The sequence below is a fragment of the Lolium rigidum genome, chromosome 6 (assembly GCF_022539505.1).
Source record: "Lolium rigidum isolate FL_2022 chromosome 6, APGP_CSIRO_Lrig_0.1, whole genome shotgun sequence".
NCBI lineage: Eukaryota > Viridiplantae > Streptophyta > Magnoliopsida > Poales > Poaceae > Lolium > Lolium rigidum.
This window is the reverse complement of record NC_061513.1, coordinates 52,228,717-52,247,600: the sequence shown is the minus strand read 5'-3', so window position 1 is coordinate 52,247,600 and position 18,884 is coordinate 52,228,717. Positions and strand designations below refer to the sequence as shown.

Sequence of the window (18,884 nt, the reverse complement as noted above, 5' to 3'; positions counted from 1 at the left end):
GTGCGCATCATACCTTCCTCTTGGGGTTCCCAACGGACGTGTACATTTACGCGCATCAAGGAGCCAAAAATAATCCAAGATTTAGTGTACATAGAGGATGTCATGTGGGTCCCATTTTGCAGCAGCGGTCTCAATGTTTGAAATGCGGCTTGAGATCGAAAGAAAAAGAAAGTAGCTAGTAATTAGGGGGTAAAAAAAATCCAAGAAAAGAAAGCTGATGGACATAGAGGATGACATGTGGGTCCCATTTTGCAGCAGCGGTCTCAATGTTTGAAATGCGGCTTGAGATCAAAAGAAAAAGAAAGTACCTAGTAATTAGGGGGTCAAAAAAATCCAAGAAAAGAAAGTTGATGGACATAGAGGATGACATGCGGGTCCCTTGAGCCAGCAGCTTACTCAACGTTTCAAAGAGGGCAGGGGATCAAAAGAAAAAGGCAAGCCAAAAATCAGAGGGTGAAAAAAAATCCAACAAAGGAAAGTTTTATAGCACATAGAGGATGACATGCGGGTCCCATGAGCCAGCAGGTTCCTCAACGTTTCAAACGTGGCATGAGATCGAAAGAAAAAGGCAAGTGACCAAATATCAGGAGCCAAAAATAATCCAAGATTTATTGTACATAGAGGATGACATGTGGGTCCCATTTTGCAGCAGCGGTCTCAATGTTTGAAAGCGGCTTGAGATCAAAAGAAAAAGAAAGTACCTAGTAATTAGGGGGTCAAAAAAAAATCCAAGAAAAGAAAGTTGATGGACATAGAGGATGACATGCGGGTCCCTTGAGCCAGCAGCTTACTCAACGTTTCAAAGGGGGCAGGGGATCAAAAGAAAAAGGCAAGCCAAAAATCAGAGGGTGAAAAAAAATCCAACAAAGGAAAGTTTTATAGCACATAGAGGATGACATGCGGGTCCCATGAGCCAGCAGGTTCCTCAACGTTTCAAACGTGGCATGAGATCGAAAGAAAAAGGCAAGTGACCAAATATCAGGAGCCAAAAATAATCCAAGATTTATTGTACATAGAGGATGACACGTGGGTCCCATTTTGCAGCAGTGGTCTCAATGTTTGAAATGCGGCTTGAGATCAAAAGAAAAAGAAAGTAGCTAGTAATTAGGGTGTCAAAAAAATCCAAGAAAAGAAAGTTGATGGACATAGAGGATGACATGCGGGTCCCTTGAGCCAGCGAGCTTACTCAACGTTTCAAAGGGGGCAGGGGATCAAAAGAAAAAGGCAAGCCAAAAATCAGAGGGTGAAAAAAAATCCAACAAAGGAAACTTTTATAGCACATAGAGGATGACATGCGGGTCCCATGAGCCAGCAGGTTCCTCAACGTTTCAAACGTGGCATGAGATCGAAAGAAAAAGGCAAGTGACCAAATATCAGAGCCAAAAATAATTCAAGAAAAGAAACATGATTTACATAGAGGATGACATGCGGGTCCCATTTAGCTGCAGCGGTATCACCGTTTGAGAGGCAGCGAGGGATCGAAAGAAAAAGTCAAGTGACCAAATATGAGGTGCCAAAAAAATCCAAGAAAAGAAAGTTTTATAGTACATAGAGGATGACATGCGGGTCCCATTTAGCAGACAGCGGTATCAACTGTTTGAGAGGCAAGCAGGGGATCGAAAGAAAAAGTCAAGTGACCAAATATGAGGTGCCAAAAAAAAATCCAAGAAAAGAAAGTTTTATAGTACATAGAGGATGACATGCGGGTCCCATTTAGCAGACAGCGGTATCACCGTTTGAGAGGCAAGCAGGGGATCGAAAGAAAAAGTCAAGTGACCAAATATGAGGTGCCAAAAAAATCCAAGAAAAGAAAGTTTTATAGTACATAGAGGATGACATGCGGGTCCCATTTAGCATCAGCGGTATCACCGTTTGAGAGGCGGCAGGGGATCGAAAGAAAAAGGCAAGTGACCAAATATGAGGTGCCAAAAATAATCCAGGAAAAGAAAGTTTTATAGTACATAGAGGATGACATGCGGGTCCCATTTAGCATCAGCGGTATCACCGTTTGAGAGGCGGCAGGGGATCGAAAGAAAAAGGCAAGTGACCAAATATGAGGTGCCAAAAATAATCCAGGAAAAGAAAGTTTTATAGTACATAGAGGATGACATGCGGGTCCCATTTAGCATCGGCGGTATCACCGTTTGAGAGGCGGCAGGGATCGAAAGAAAAAGGCAAGTGACCAAATATGAGGTGCCAAAAAAAACTCCAAGAAAAGAAAGTTGATAGCTCATAGAGGATGACATGTGGGTCCCATTTAGCTGCAGCGGTCTCAACGTTTCCAAGGCGGCAGGGGATCGAAAGAAAAAGGCAAGTAGCCAGAAATCAGGGGGTAAAAAAAAAATCCTAGAAAAGAAGGAATTTTGGTTCATAGAGGATGACAAGCGGGACCCATGATCCTGCATCGTAAACGGCTCGATCGGAGAGCGTTGAACGAGATGGCGCGATCGAGAAAAAAAACAATGCTAGAGAGGCTGCCATGTGGGCCCTACATCCCTGGGCGGTGCGGATTTGCGTTGACTCGGCCGGCGAACCCGAGAATTCGCGATGCACCACGTCCCGGGCCACCATACGCGACGTTTTGGCCGCTTTCGTCGGGCTAGGTGGCCTCAAAAACGAGAAAAAAAAGTTTTGACATGCACCACGGAGGGACCAAAAATCGTCGGCCATGGTGCACCAGCAACCACGGCGCGACTTCAACTTCGTCGGCCATGGCAACTTTTCTTGTAGTGAACCCCTTCAACTCATGCTTGAGGCGGGGCCTGAGCCTCTAGAGGATCGCCTCATTGGCTCGCTCGACCCGTATGTTCCCCTCTGGGTGTGCCAGAGAGGCATAGTTGAGACAAATGTGCCATTAATTGCACAAGTTCTGAAAATGTCCTTAGTGAAATTGGACCAATTGTTCGTGATGATGTTGTGAGGGATTCCAAAACGATGATGCCTTGGGTGAAATCTGCCGGCTAGATGGACGTAGTAGTGATCAACGACTTGGCTTCGGTCCACTTGGTGGACTTATCGACCCCAACGGATATGTAAGTATAAGGAAAACGCTTGTAATCCGCCCACCGATCCATCGGTACAAATCGATCGTGTCCTCTGGCGCTGCGTGTCCCTGTTACGTGGCATATAGAAACGGGGCTTATCTCCTCCAGACCTCCACGGACCCGACCTCCACTAGTCAATCTCTCCCAAATCCCCATCGTGCTCGTGAGCCCCCCGCCGCCCCTCGGGAATGCGCGCTGTCCGGCCGCTCCCACCGCCTAGGCATGCCGCGGGGCCACTTCTGTGGAGGCGGCGGCCGTGAATGGAGGCGGAAGCGGGGTTGGGCGGGGCAGCGACGGCGCCGTCCGCCACGAGTGCCACCACCCTCGACCATTCAGGGGCCAGGGGCGACGCTGGCTGCACGGGGACGAGGTGGAGGCGGGAGGAGTAGGGCGGCGCGAGCGGTGGTCTGACGGCGGCGCTGGCGGCGCAGCGACGGAGGTGGAGGCGGGAGGAGTAGGGAGGCGACCGACGACAGCTGCCGAGGAGTAGAAGGCGCCGGCGCCGGTGGCCATGGACGGAGATGGGCAGGCTCCAACAACATCTCCCTATTTGCCGCCATTGTTGCAAGGCCACCGCAGCAACCACATGTACCACCAAGGTCGCTGACGCGGGAGGTACTAGTGGAGATGCCAAGGAGGTGTGGGCGGGGATGGGTACGGCTCAGGCCCATTTCCCCGCACCGACGCAGAGGAGGAGGTCGCTGGAGAGGACCTCCGCCGTCAGTTTAACATGGAAAAGGAACACCAATGTAAGTTTTGCAATGTGTTCTTTTGTTGGAAATGTGGGTGTTTTTTGTGGGAAACATCTATGCAGTATGTTGTAAAGGGATTTTTCATAGTAAATTTGCAATGGTGAAGTAGTCGAATTTTTTGTTGGAATCCTCCATGATTTTTGCTGAAAATATCTACTATAATATGTTGGAAATTGATTCCACACAGAGAACTATAATGTTGGAATTTTTTGTAATCTAAATGTTCTTTTGTTAAAAAGGTATGAAATTATTGTTGAAAATTGTGGTGCTAATTGTTGTTAACCATCTTGTAATGTGCAAAGAGTTTTTTCTGATTGGATTAATGTTAGATTTGTTACTATTTTTTACTGAAAATCATGAAATCTTTTGTTCTAATTTAATCTCTATTATTGGTGCAAAGAGATTTTTGAGGTGTGATTAATGTTGTCTTTTGTCACTACCTTTTGTTGGAAATTGTGGGAATTTCTGTTGTAAACTAATCTCTAATATTGTTGTAAGGCTGACCATAGTGCTAAGTATCATATAGTTGTATCATGCATATGATACTTATGTAGTATCATGGAGTAGTATCATAGTTATGCTATATTTATTGCTACTTAGAATCTCAATGCAAATTGATGAACATGATCTGTTTGACATTAACTTTTCTCGTGATATGCGCTATGATACAGTATCCACCTATGATACTCTAAAATCATCTCTCCTTCTTAATTAGCTGCCACATCAGCAATTTTGTGGGACCAATATGCATGATACTAGCTAAGATACTACCACTATGGCTAGCCTAAAGAGATTCTCAGATATGCTTAATGTTGGCTTTTGTTACTATTGTTTGTTGGAAATTGTGGAATTTTTTGTTGTGAATTAATCTCTAATTTTGTTGTAAAGAGATTTTTCAGATGTAATTAATGTTGGATTTTTTATACTTTTTTGTTGGAAACTGGGGAAACTTTTTTTTAGGAACACAGTACAAATACAGACGCTCACATACACGCGCATACACTCACCCCTATGAACGCACACACGCACACCCTACCCCTATGAGCACCTCCGGAAGACTGAGCCGGCGGATTGGATCTTGAAATTGACGAAGTCACCACGAGCGTCTCGCTGTCGACGGGAACGTCGCCTCCCACTGAATGAATATTCCGCCTTTATGAGACACACAGATGTCAAACCTGGGGTTTGAACTCTGGTGGGCTGGGGATACAACCATCCTCCTAACCACCCAACCTCAGGTTGGTTCTCAAAACTGGGGAAACTTTTGTTGTAAATTAATATCTAGTATTGTTGTAAAGAGAGTTTTGAGATGTGAGTTTTTGTCTTCCGTCTACGAACCAATTTGTATGCACCGAAGAGCCAGCATAGTGAGGTTTGCATGAATAAGTACAGGTCAGGGAACATGGGTGACGTATACAGAAAGGGACCTTTCCAAACCAGGTGGGGCAACTGAAAGCGACGTTTCCCATTGAAAGGTCACACGGGGCCCCATCCAACGGCGCGGGGACGACCGATTTTCCCCCCAAATCGGTGGGCCGACGGCCAGCGCTCGCCTCCTAAGTATAACCCACGGGAGGTGGCTTGACTGGATCAACCATGTCTTGCCTCCAAATCACGGAAGGCCACATAAGTGGTATGGTACGTAGTTCTTGAGGCGGCATACAGATCAGTGAGCATAGAATTGGAAGGCCTAAGACTTGATGAAGGAAAACTCCAAACAATCATATGCATCGGGGTTAGTAGCATAACATAGTTAGTTTCCACACAAGGTGATGATCACCATGCAATATGACATGTTAATATGCACATACAATATTTATATTGAGAATTATTAAATGATCCAAAATGTTGCAAACTTGCAGAGAAGTTATTAATGGCTTTCCTTCACGGTTTGGATACTTTTCAGACTAAACTTCAAGTTATTGTTGAAGATCTGCATCTAAAAGATTTATATGTAGGTGTTAATACCTTCCACAAGTCATTCAATAAAAGAAAAAATAAAATCAATTTGTTTTGGAAAAAGTGCCATTTGAAAGAGTTTTTCAAAACAAAGCTTTTTCAAAAAAAAAAGAATAAACTCATTTGAACAATCATTTTGAAAACTAGAGCATTTGAAAGTGGGGAATTTTAATTATCTGGTTTTCTCTAGTTCTTAATAAGATATTAAAAATGACTGGAGAAGGTTAAAAACCACACTAGTGGGTCCCACATGGGTCATACCGAAACGGTATGATTATTTCCGATCTTGGCCTCGTGTCCAACACGATTACGGCGGAGCTCCTCCAAGCTCGCAGGGGCGCCACGGTGACGGAGAGATGTAGGAAGGGTGCAGACAAGCTCATGAGGAGGTTACGCTCACGGACAATAGCGGAGTTGGAGGCGAGTAGGCGGACGAGCATGGTGGCGATTGGCTGGGAGTTTGTTTTCGTCGTTAACTCCAATCACCATTTGGGTCGGCCAAGGTAGAGAGGTTGCTCTATGGGATAGGTAACTTAGTGAGAAGTCGACGGGGGGCGAGAGAGAGGGGCAAGGAAATTAGGTGCACTGCTTTTTATAGGGATTTGCCGAGGTGGACGTGGACGTCTGTGCGTGTGCAGATGTGGTGGAGGTCATTTTCTCCGTTGCAGCTTGGATTAGTCCGCGAGGTTGCGACGCAGCCCGTTCGGGAGCAGGAAAATGTTCTGGCTATGGTGGCTTGGCCGCGCTAGGTCACTGACGGGAGGGTTCGTATCAGCACAGTGAGGTAGTGATGGAGGTTCTGCATAGTGGTGGGGATTAGAGAAGTGGAGGGGCGACTCTAGGGCGTGCAAGAGGGAATGTGAGGCTTGGCACATTGCAGGGGAAGGTGGGCAAGCGAGGGGACACAGGACGATGGCAACCACAAAGTGGCGGCACCGCCTGGCACGCAAAAGCCGGTAGTGACCACATTGTGGCCATGCCAATCCTCAACGTTGGACGAGAACTAGAGCCAGGGTGAATGCGGTGTTTGTCATCGACGTTATCAATGATTACTTGTTTGTGTGATGGTGAACTAATAAGTTTTATATGGTGAACTGTGAACTATGTTGAGATTTACATGGTGTTGAACTATGTTAAGTCCTATATGTAGTTAAATGCAGAGTCCAATATGTTAGCTTGTTGATGATGCTAATAATGTATTTGGCTGAGATTTTTGTATTGCGTTTTCCTGTCAATTTCAGTAATAGTGTATACTTTTTGTAGTTTCGAAAATTATGTTAATAGTGTGGCTTATTAGTAACACACCACAAGGGTTTAGGTTACCTATGGTGTGTCTCGGTCACTCCACCAGAATGATTAATTAGGACACGCCACCGGTATCAAATACTAGTGGCGAAACACCGATAAGGTGTGTAGATTTGACAAAATAATTTTCAGCTATATATTCTCAGCTTCTTTCTGCAATAATCAACACGACAGGATTTGATGCGCGACAGTGACCTATGACATCACTGCCATCGCTAGCAACCTCGCAAGTTGCAACTGCTCTTTGACCAATGATCCATCCTCCTAGCCGCCATACCCTACCACCAACAACACCTCTCTTTGTTGACTAGATGCACGCTCCAGTTAGCAGCCATTACATTTCCACAAATAGTATGGCTTATGAGACGACGTGGATAGTCCTAATCTCACATGATTTTGGATATAATATATACTCTCACGGATTCCTTGCCTTGCCATTTGATGTATAAAAGATACCTCCATCTCCTCCATTGATACGAGCTCAAGAGCTTGGAGTTGCAGCAATGGAGCCCAAGCCGGAGGCGATCCCTCTCTTGACGCCGTACAAAATGGCGGGCTCGTCCTTCTCCCTCGCGCACAGGGTAGTGCTGGCGCCGCTGACGCGGCAGCGCTCCTACGGCAACGTGCCGCAGCCGCACGCCGCCGTGTACTACGGCCAGCGTGCCACCGCCGGCGGGATGCTCATCACAGAGGCCACGGGGGTCTCTGACACGGCCCAGGGGTACAAGGACACGCCGGGGGTCTGGACGGCGGAGCAGGTCGAGGCGTGGCGGCCAGTCGTGGACGCCGTGCACGCCAAGGGCGCCGTCATCTTCTGCCAGCTCTGGCACGTCGGGCGCGTGTCGAGCTACGAGTTCCAGCCCGGCGGCGCCGCGCCCGTGTCGAGCACGGAGACGATGGTCGGGCCGCAGGTGAGGCACGACGGTACCGTCGAGGAGTTCTCGCCGCCAAGGAGGCTGACGGTGGAGGAGATACCGGCGATCGTCGACGACTTCAGGAAGGCCGCCAGGAACGCCGTCCAGGCTGGTATGTGGATTTCTCACTAGGTCTATGCTTGATTACTCTGTCTCAAACTCTCAATATCTAGCTTCCATTTATTTACACTCTGCTTTGCTCTGCACGCCGGTTGTGGCCAGGCTTCGACGGTGTCGAGATCCACGGCGGCAACGGGTACCTCATCGAGCAGTTCCTCAAGGACAGCGCCAACAACCGCGACGACGACTACGGCGGCAGCCTTGAGAACCGGTGCCGCTTCGCTCTGGAGGTGGTGGACGCTGTCACCAAGGAGGTCGGCGGCCACCGCGTGGGCATCCGGTTCTCTCCCTTCATGGACTACATGGACTGCCACGACTCCGACCCGCATGCTCTTGGCCTCCACCTCGCCACGAAGCTCAACGACCATGGAATCCTCTACCTTCACATGATCGAGCCCAGAATGGCACTCGTCGATGGCCGGCGAGTGGTGCCGAAGCGGCTGCTGCCTTACAGGGAGGCCTTCAAGGGCACCTTCATTGCCAACGGAGGGTACGACCGGGAGGAGGGGGACAAGGCTATCGCCTCGGGGTACGCCGATCTCGTCTCCTTTGGAAGGCTTTTCCTAGCGAACCCCGACTTGCCGAAAAGACTAGAGCTCAATGCACCTCTCAACAAGTATAACCGGATGACCTTCTACATTTCTGATCCCGTTGTCGGCTACACCGATTACCCGTTTCTTTCTTGATGTGGCATGGAACCACGACTATCCACATTGGTGCTCCATTGACTATCATTTTCTACCATATGGATTCAGAATAAAAATGATCTTCATCTGCTTCTAAAATGTGTTTAACTTGTTACAGTCTCCACATTATTTTAACTACAAATTTCACCAATACTGCATCCGTACTCCGTTAATGTTGAACATCAAAAACTACCATCGAATGCACATGTGTGAGATCGAAACATCCCCAAATTAATGTGATAACCAGGAGCAAACAAACCCAAATGAGAAAACCCCAATATCGATGAGATCGAATATACCCCAACACACGTACATTGCATAATCAAGCATGAAAGATCATGCGCCCCATGTTAGCTCCTCGCCAAATTCCCACCGCTGCATGAGAGAGATGAGAGATGATGAAAAAAATACGAACTAGGAGCCGTGGGAAAGAGTACGGTCGTGATAGGCATAGGCCGACATTTTCGTCTGGTCTCATTATATTGGGTCTGAGCGCGCAACTGAATTAGCCTTTGCTTGGATGTGATTCTGATATTTATGTGATTGAAAGAATAGATCTTCTTTTGAAATTCAAATCATGAATCTAATGTAGGCACAGTCTTGCGACAAAGTACCGAAGGCCAAAGCAAGGTATATTTGCACTGGCATCCGAACTTTGCACAAAAGATCTGATTGTGTGCATTGCGATGCATAGACCGAGAGCTAGGAGCTGAACCATGCTATAAAATATAAATGTATATCAGGTAGGTAGAATCAATTAGAAAAATAAAGGCTTCCATTTACAAAAGAATGATAATTACCGATGCACATAACCCTCCTAAGAGATCACGAAGAACTACGTTCAATTGTCCCCTGCACATTTCTGTGATCCTCTCAAATCCCATCAACTCAGGCATTTTTGCCATTCCAATGAAATTGAAAATCATTGGAAGCAGCAACAGTGGTAGAAGATGCTCTTTAGATTGATTTGTTCATTTGAGCCTAGTACTGTTACTAACAAGGTTACGTCTGAATGCGTCTTCCTGAAAGGCTACTGAAGTGCAACTCGGTTGTTTGACATGTTATTGCTATGCTAGCGCAGGACATTCCCTTTTCTGCAAAAAAAAAAAAAAAAAAAAAAAAAGGGGGTAACCATGCTACCACCAATACTTTCACTAACTAGGTACATAGGTGTTCAAATAACACAAGACTTCTATTCGTATCCGTCTGACAGATAACTCGGTTCACGGTGAGGAGTTGGATAAACCCAGTATGGCTCAGGCAGGGGCCATCCATTAGAACTAGACTTCTTCGTAACCTCGGCAGCAACAGTCCGTCCTGCATTGAACTGACTAATGAATTCAAGAATTATACCCCTTGGTAGGTAAGGAGTATTTTCCATGTCATAGAAGTTCAAGCCAACAAAGTTCCCATCGAGATAATCTAAAAGTTTATATTACAGAATTCTATAAGAAATTGTTTGGAGCACCCAGTCCAACAAATATTTCTTTAAATGAAGAGGAGACTCATGATATTACACAGATCTCGGCAATTGAGAATGAAATTTTAACGGCCCCTTTTACTGAAGAGGAGGTCCGTCAAGCTATTTCTCAGATGGAACTAAACAAAGCCCCGGGACCAGATGGATTTCCAGCTGAGTTCTATCAACATTTTTGGGAAGTAATAAAGCATGATCTGATGGCCCTTTTTGCTCAGTTTTCTAATGGGGATTTGCCCCTATATAAACTGAATTTTGGGGTCATCACATTACTACCCAAGAAAGAAAATGCGGTTCAGATTCAACAATATAGACCTATTTGTTTACTAAATGTTAGTTTCAAAATATTCACTAAGGTTGGTACTAATCGCATAGCGGGGATTGCCCCCAGAGTAATTAAGCCGACCCAATCTGCATTCATGCCGGGTAGGAATATTTTGGAAGGGGTAGTCATACTCCACGAAACAATTCACGAATTACATACGAAGAAGATGGATGGTGTCTTATTTAAGATAGATTTTGAAAAAGCTTATGACAAAGTGAAATGGCCCTTTTTACAACAAACATTGCGAATGAAAGGCTTTGCTCAAGAATGGGGTAGATTAGTGCAACATTTTGTTCAAGGCGGTAGTGTTGGTGTCAAAGTGAATGATGATATTGGTCATTATTTCCAAACGAAAAAAGGCTTAAGGCAAGGGGATCCGTTGTCTCCGATGCTGTTTAATATTGTAGTGGATATGCTTGCCATCTTAATTGAGCGAGCCAAGGAAGATGGTCAGGTTGGAGGACTAATTCCACATTTGGTTGAGGGAGGTCTCTCTATACTACAATATGCTGATGATACTATCCTTTTTTTGGAGCATGACCTAAACAAAGCAGTTAATATGAAATTAATATTGTGTCTCTTTGAAGAATTATCGGGGCTCAAGATTAATTTTCATAAGAGTGGGATTTTTTGTTTTGGCAAGGCAAAGGAAGAGGAGGAACAGTATAAACAGATCTTTGGATGTGATGCTGGACAACTCCCCTTTAGATACTTAGGTATTCCAATCCATTACAAGAAACTCAAGAACTGCGAATGGTATCCGGTAGAAACAAGGTTTGAGAGTAAATTAGGGTGCTGGAAAGGGAAGCTACTATCCTATGGTGATAGGTTAGTGCTTATCAATTCAGTGCTAACTAGCTTACCGATGTTTATGTTGTCTTTCCTTCAAATACCTGTTGGGGTAAGGAAACGTTTGGACTACTATAGATCTAGATTCTTTTGGCAGTCTGACGAAAACAAAAGAAAATACCGGCTTACAAAATGGAACATTGTTTGTCGACCTAAAGACCAGGGAGGCTTAGGTATTGAAGTACTTGAGATCAAAAATAGATGTTTATTGAGTAAATGGCTGTTCAAACTTCTTAATGAGGATGGGGTGTGGCAGGAATTGCTACATAATAAATATCTGAGACATAAGACATTATCGGAGGTTCATGTGAGACCTACTGACTCGCCTTTCTGGAAAGGACTGATGGAGGTCAAACAGGAGTTTTTTTCTAGGGGTGTCTTCAAGGTGGGTAATGGTAGCAATACCCGTTTTTGGGAAGATACCTGGTTAGGCAAGACTTCCTTGGCTCAACAGTACCCGTCACTTTATAATATTGCTCACCATAAGAATGTCACGGTCGCACATGTTCTTGGTCAATCGCCTTTGAATATTACATTTCGAAGATTGTTAAATGGTAATAAGTGGTCTTCCTGGTTACAACTATGTCGGAAATTAATGATGGTGCATCTGAATGAAGATGAGGACCGTTTCATTTGGAATTTGACATCAAATGGTGTGTTTACAGTAAAGTCGATGTATGAGGATCTTATGTGCGATCATACCCCCTTCTTGAGAAAATATTTATGGAAGGTTAAAATTCCGTTAAAAATTAAGATATTCATGTGGTTCTTAAGTAACAAGGTGTTGCTAACAAAAGATAATTTAGCTAAACGACATTGGAATGGGTGTACAAAGTGTGTTTTCTGTGGGGAGCAGGAGACCATTCAACACCTTTTTATTGAATGTCCTTTAGCTAAACTATTATGGCGTACTGTGAATTTTACTTATGCTCTTCCACCTCCCACCAATATTACTAATATGTTTGGTAACTGGTTGAATGGAGTTGATAGACAATCTAAGGCATTTATCCGGATTGGGGTTGCTGCTTTATGTTGGTCTATTTGGAGGAGCAGGAATGACATAATTTTTAATAAAAAACCTTCCTTTCATTTTTTGCAGGTTATTCATATGGTTTCCCATTGGGTCCAACTTTGGGCCCTACTCTCTCCGGAGGGGCAGCGGGATGTCATGGCTTCTGGATGCACACGGCTCCTGATGGTCGCTCAGGATATCTTGTGCCAGGCTGGTTGGCGTCATACTAGAAGACTATGTTGATTTCTAGTCTTGCTATGTGTTTCTTTCGATGGTTGATTCTTGTATCAATCCTCGATGATGAGTGATTTGTAAACAATTATACTTTGAATATTTCTTAATAAAAGGCCGTGTGCATCATCATGATGCAGAAGCCGGGGATGACCCCCATTTCGAAAAAAAACAAGAGGTCCTCCAATCCCAGCCTTGGTGATTTTACAAGTGGACATCTGAAGCTCTTCGCAGTCAAACCTGCTCTGTTCGCTGGTCACCACCCCATCTGTCACCATTAACTCGCCCGATCGAAAACCACGCCCTAGAGCTACTACCTTATTAGTTTGAAGTGTTTCACTTAGTTTTGTTGCGCCATGGCTACTGTCACCTGAGAAGCTGACAACAGCCACATTATAGTCTAAATCATAGTGTTCCAATGTCCCGGAGACGCATTGCTTACTTGGAAGGCACACTTCAATCCTCAGCTTATGAATCTTGTTTTCAATACCAGGTTTTCTAACCAAACTGGCCGAAGTCAGAACTCTCGTGGTGGATTTGTTGCATTCTATCAGTATACCCGAGCAAGCAAAATATCTTCTTCCTTCGCCGTCGAAAGAAGCAAGCGCAACAATATGTTGAGCCATCTTTGAAGCAACTCTTTCAACGGATTTACTACAGATATCTTTGCTAAATTTCTCTTCAAAATCGCCCTTCAAATACATGCCTTCAACCTGAAAACTTGGCAATGGATAGCCAGAATCACGCAACATCTTGTTTACCTTCTTCGTGAATGCATTGTTATCACCAGATGGCCAGAGATCAAATATACGATTAAGATGTTCGTCAGTGAGTTCTGCTCTTGTTGGGTTAAAGATAGACGATGGCTGGACGTGATCAATGACTTCTTCCGGACACTTATTGGGTGTTGATGATGTTTCTATATCATTTGAACTTCCTTGAGTTGTACTGCGACCATCTTGATTATTTCCAGACCAGAACACATCACGCCCAATGCATTCACAAATAAAGCTATTTGGGACATATGGAGTTGTTCCCCTGTCATAGCAATTCATGCCAACGATATTCCCATCAGAATCAACAAGTGGTCCTCCACTGGCATCCTCGGTTATTTTGCACGTGGAAAACTTAAGCGCATTGCTAACAACTCCACTTGGACTGTCAATCAGCACCCCACGGTTGGTCATTAACTTGCCTGACTTGAAGCACCGCCTTACAGCTAATACCTCAGCAGCCGATTCTGCTTTCATGCTGTTTCTGAGACGTGCTAGCTGAAGATCAGGGAAGCGTGACAAGGGACCAGTGGTGATAAGAAGTAAATTGTAAGAAGGCATAAGATCCTGCAACGATGCATCGACCACTTCGCCGTTTGGAAGGCGCACTTTGACCGTCATTGCGAGGACGTCATTACCATGTACAGATTTATACAAACTTGGTGAAGTCAGAAAAGCGGGAGAAGATAGTCTGCCATCGGTAACAATGCCTGTGCATTCAGAATGCGGGGTCTCTCCATCAAATGAGGCAATGGAGACGACGCTGGGGGGCAGCTTTGAAGCAAGCTCTTGATCAAGGTCGCACCATAGGACAGGTGTACAAGGTTCCTGTTTCTCGTTTTCACTTCCCCCGCCGCTTGATCTATCTCGATTTGCGTTACCTTGTGGACATAACCTGGACCATATCGACTTTTTTGGCGTATAATAGGGTTCGATCCCGCAACTGGCCAAGGATTTAGCGATTCGGTCTCTTGGCACGAATGGGGTTATTTCCCTGTTGTCGTAGCAGTTCATCCCAACAATATTCCCATCAAGATCAACAAGAGGTCCACCGGTTCCAGTGGCAGTGATCCTGCACGTAGATAACATGAAACCTTCGGTTTCAACTCCATTTGGACTCTCAATAAGTTCCCCGCTTGTGCCCATCAGTTCGCTCGAGTCGTAGCAACGCCTTAAGGCGAATAGCTCGGTGAGCGGATCAACCTGCAGGGTGTCAGCAAGGCACGCTGCGGCAAGAACAGGGGAGTGCTCCGTGGTGATAACAAGCAGTTGGCGGCAAGGCAGCCTGTGATGCTGTACGACTCCTTGAAGCAGTTCGCGGTTTGGCAGACGAACTGTTATCTCGAGTGAATGTTTGAGCCTGCCCTTTGTATTTGCGAGGAAATCTGACGACGTCAGTATCGAAGTACCGCCCTCGCTGTTTGTGAGAACTATGCCCGTGGATTGCCGATACATGGTCTCGTCATCGAATGAGGCGAGCGCGACGATGGTTGGAGACAGCTTTGACGCGAGTTCTTGGCTGAGTTGGCTCCATCCGGCTTCGCCCATATCGGTTGAGCTGATTCTGGTGTTTCTGTTGGTTTTCTGCATCTTCCAGTCAGATCCCTTGGGTTGAGAGAGAGCTTGGTGGCTTCCGGCGGGAGAACGAGTTGCAGGTACGGCAAGGGATGAGTCGGCGGAGAGCTGATACCTTGGGGGAGGAGGAGGAACCGGGAGAGGCGAGGCGGCGAGCAGATCCGGCGGCGGGAGAAGCAGGGGACGGAGGCGGCCGATCGATTTCTCTGCCGGCGGCAAACCCTAGCGCGCCGCCACACGCCCCCTCTGGCTCGTGATGTGCGGGGAGAACACGCTAGGCACAAGATGAATATGGACAGCCTGCTGTTTGGATGCGATTCTGATTTCCAACGTTTTGTTCGCGACTAGTCGTGTCCGTCTGCGTCTCTTCGAACTGAATTACCCTGCCTGTGTTCTGATTTTTCTGATTTCTGGCAAATAACACAAGTTTTCAAGTAATTTGGGATCCCCTTTTGTGATTGATCAATTGACTGCATAAATCTTCACCCAATCTTCATCTCAACAGAAAAATCGACTGCATAAATCTCTTTTTCAAATTATATATCCATTGTAAATCCAGCCTTACAACAAATTTGCAGAGTCCAAAGCAATACATATTTGCCTAGACATCTTACTACAGTAGTACAAAAGAATTTGAGAGTAGAGTACGGTACAGTACAGTACAGAGCAGTAGAGAAGAATTCAGACAACAATCACACCAAATCGGCACATCCCTGGAGGGCGGCAGGCATCCGGCGGACCACGACGCGACGCGAGCACGAACGAAGCGCGGAGGCGGAGGTCTCACTCAGACATGGTATGAGTCGGCCCAGTTCTTGGCGCGTCGGAGGTCGTCGTCCCCGCTGTAATCCTCGGCATCGTCATCGAGCCGCAGGGAGAATGCGAGCGCGAGGGCGGCCCACTCGAGGACGAAGATGGCGGTGCCGAGGCCGCCGACCATCTTGAGGATGACGGCGCCGTCGTCGTCGCGGACGTAGGACTGCAGCTCGGCGAGGAAGTCGGCGGTGCGGGTGAAGGCGAGCAGCGCGACGGCGCCCTGGAAGATGGCCGTGAGCGCGGCGCCCGCGGTGTGGGCCGTGTGCCAGGGCGCCGGGCCGGCGGTGAAGGAGCCGGAGCAGCCGGCGGCGGAGAAGACGGCGGTGAGGGCGTGGAGGAAGACGAGGAGCAGGCCGCAGGGCGTGGGCAGGAGGCGGAGTGACAGCGTGAGGAAGATGCAGCTGGAGGCGGCGCCGAGCAGCGCGTAGTTGCAGAGCAGGAAGGCCTTGTGCGTGTGCGTCTTGCCGCCCGCCATGGCTCTGTGATCGGGGAGTGGGAGATGAGAAGAATTCTTTGGCAGTGGTGATGGATTGAAGGTGAGGAGTGAGGAGTTGAGGGTGGAGGGGGCGGGGTTTTATACGGCGGGATTTGGCCGTTGGGGGAGGAGCGGCGAGGGGCTAACGGCTAGTCGCGAGAGAGACGTTGCTTCGCTTTATTGCTGGAGGGTGTTTCTCCTTGGCTGGGACCTGAGAATCCTATGGTGGCTCGAGGGTCAACAGCCATTGGTTGGACAAATCTCCAGCTGGTGCACCGTGCGTACACACACTTGGCGCAGAAGTGTACTCTTCTGAGAAAAACTTTGCCACCGGGCAACAAAGGTTCTAATGAAATCATTTGGTGGTATTCTCTCGTGCAAATAAGAGATACTAATGCGTAACATTGAATTGTCACAAGTGGCTCCAGCTTATTTAGCATGTGTACCGATAAAAAATATTGTACAAAATTAAGATTATTTATCTTATGTATCTGCAAGACGTTAGTGTGGTCTAACTCGCCTTCCGTTTATAATTACCACACATTTTGGATTTAGTTACAGCTAAAATTTGCAAAATTTAACCAAAAATGGAAAAAGGAAATCAACATTCATAATATCAAATACATATAATCTGGCAGTATACTCCATAATATTCTAATACAGTAGATTTTATATTGTAGATATGTCTGAACAATATCATATTCCGCGATAGTTATCCAAATCTAAGGACGATAAGTATCGTCTTAACTACCACAATAAATGCATAAAAAATGCTACTAAAGACAACGTGTCTCTATATAAAGGTGGTCCACACTGACCATTAGATCGTAGTAATAATTAACAGAGCAAGGTTCGAGGGAAAGCAGGCGCAAAAGAAGTAGCCTTCTTCCCATGGCAACCACCAAGACCGCAAGCACTATTTGTTTGGTGGCTCTCATGGTCATGGCCGTCCTATCCTCATCTACCGCGGAAGGTTATAGTTTGCTCTACAACATTGTGATAATTTCACTTTCATTTTGAGAATGCTAGTTTCCTTAACATAGTGTTTGGATGCAGTGAATTGGGTCACGAATTGGGGAATTGGAATTAGACCCTCTAATTCTATCGTTTGGTTGCGTATGGAATTCGTGCCCGGAAACTGACCCAAATTCCAGCCCACCCACCGCGAAGCGTTTTTTCTGAAGGGACAATTCGGAGGGTCGACCCTCCGTATTGGCTTGGAATCGCCTCTCCCGCATACCCGTTCGCCCTCGACAATCTTTTCCGCCCTACGCGCGAACCTCCAGCGCCTCCCTCTCCCTCGATCTTGGCATGTGACTCCGACGACGCTACGTACCCTCTCCGCCCGGCCATCTTCTTCCTATCCAGGATCCAGGATATCCTCTCGCTGATCCTTACCCAGCCGTGGTCCAGCGCGCCCTCCATGACTCCACCGAAACCCTGCAGGTTCGAAGAGAGCGCTGGGGACGGTGGCCGCTAGAGGTGAAAGGGCGGCAGTTGGGGTACTGGCGGGGCTAGGAGATGGGTGGCGGTGGTTTCTGGCCGTTCTATCGCCAGTTCCTGGCCGGTCGCTGATGGATTGTTCCCGTGAATTTTCTGGTCGCTGATGGATTGTACACGTGAATTTGCTGGCCGGGTCGTCATGAACTGTATACAGCTGGAGCTGAGGCATGTTCTGGCCGGTCTATGCGTGTTATAACATGATTTTCCCTTTTCCTTCTTAACTGCACGTTTCCTTCGGTATCATGTAGAAGTATCAAGTAGCAACTGAGGCATTTTTAGAGGTACGAACATGAAATCATGTCTCAGTTTGTAATTTCCATCTTATTATGATTATTTTAATGTTTTAATATGTATGAAAATAAGACATATAGTATAATATACACATTATTTTTTTAACATATACACAAGTTTATATTGTCCAAACTAAACAAAATATCAAATTCATTGGTTTGTACATCCAAACACGAATTGGAATTGGGTATACCATTTAATTTCAACAACAAATTTCAAGGGCACCCAAACAACATAATTTGAATTGGAGCCAATTCATTTCCATCCTAGATTTAGAATTTCCAGACTAATTCAATTCTAGATCCAATTCACTGCATCCAAACAAAGCGTAAGAATAAATAGTATGATACGGAAATGCGAGGGCTAGGATTGATCTATTGCATCGGGTTTTTACGCAAGTGCAGATAAACGAGGATGTGTGTCGATGGAGGGATACTGCCCCGAAGACGCGCGGCTGCACAAAGTTCTGCGGTAAAGCTTTAAGAGCTCACTGCATCATGAAAGGCTCGATGCCCTATTGGTGCTGTGAGGAGCATCCTGCCCCTGCATGGACGACGGGCTGCTACACCTTCTTTATAGGCTTTTGAAATAAAATAGGGATAAAAGTCATGCAACTGATGTATGCATATACTATACTCACCGTGCCCACCGTCCCATTATAAAAGTTGCATAAAACATGAAGTTGGTAATGAAGTGATTTGGAACTTTATTCACATGCTCCCGCAAATTATATTTGTACGATGGAGTGGCCAGGGCTACATCACTAAGACCATGAAA

General features: G+C 46.2%; 2 protein-coding genes across 2 annotated transcripts; one reads left to right on the top strand and one right to left on the bottom strand.

The window, feature by feature from the left end:
- Positions 1 to 7,461: 7,461 nt before the first annotated feature.
- LOC124661701 (putative 12-oxophytodienoate reductase 5) lies at positions 7,462 to 8,879 on the top strand. The gene is made up of 2 exons (XM_047199579.1): positions 7,462 to 8,086; positions 8,197 to 8,879. Exons 1-2 carry the CDS (start codon positions 7,564 to 7,566, stop codon positions 8,778 to 8,780), a joined length of 1,107 nt encoding a protein of 368 aa, XP_047055535.1. The 5' UTR covers positions 7,462 to 7,563; the 3' UTR covers positions 8,781 to 8,879.
- A 6,930-nt stretch (positions 8,880 to 15,809) lies between these two features.
- LOC124659258 lies at positions 15,810 to 16,313 on the bottom strand. The gene has a single exon (XM_047197179.1). The coding sequence runs from the start codon at positions 16,311 to 16,313 to the stop codon at positions 15,810 to 15,812; it is 504 nt and encodes a 167-aa protein (XP_047053135.1).
- Between the last annotated feature and the right edge of the window lie 2,571 nt (positions 16,314 to 18,884).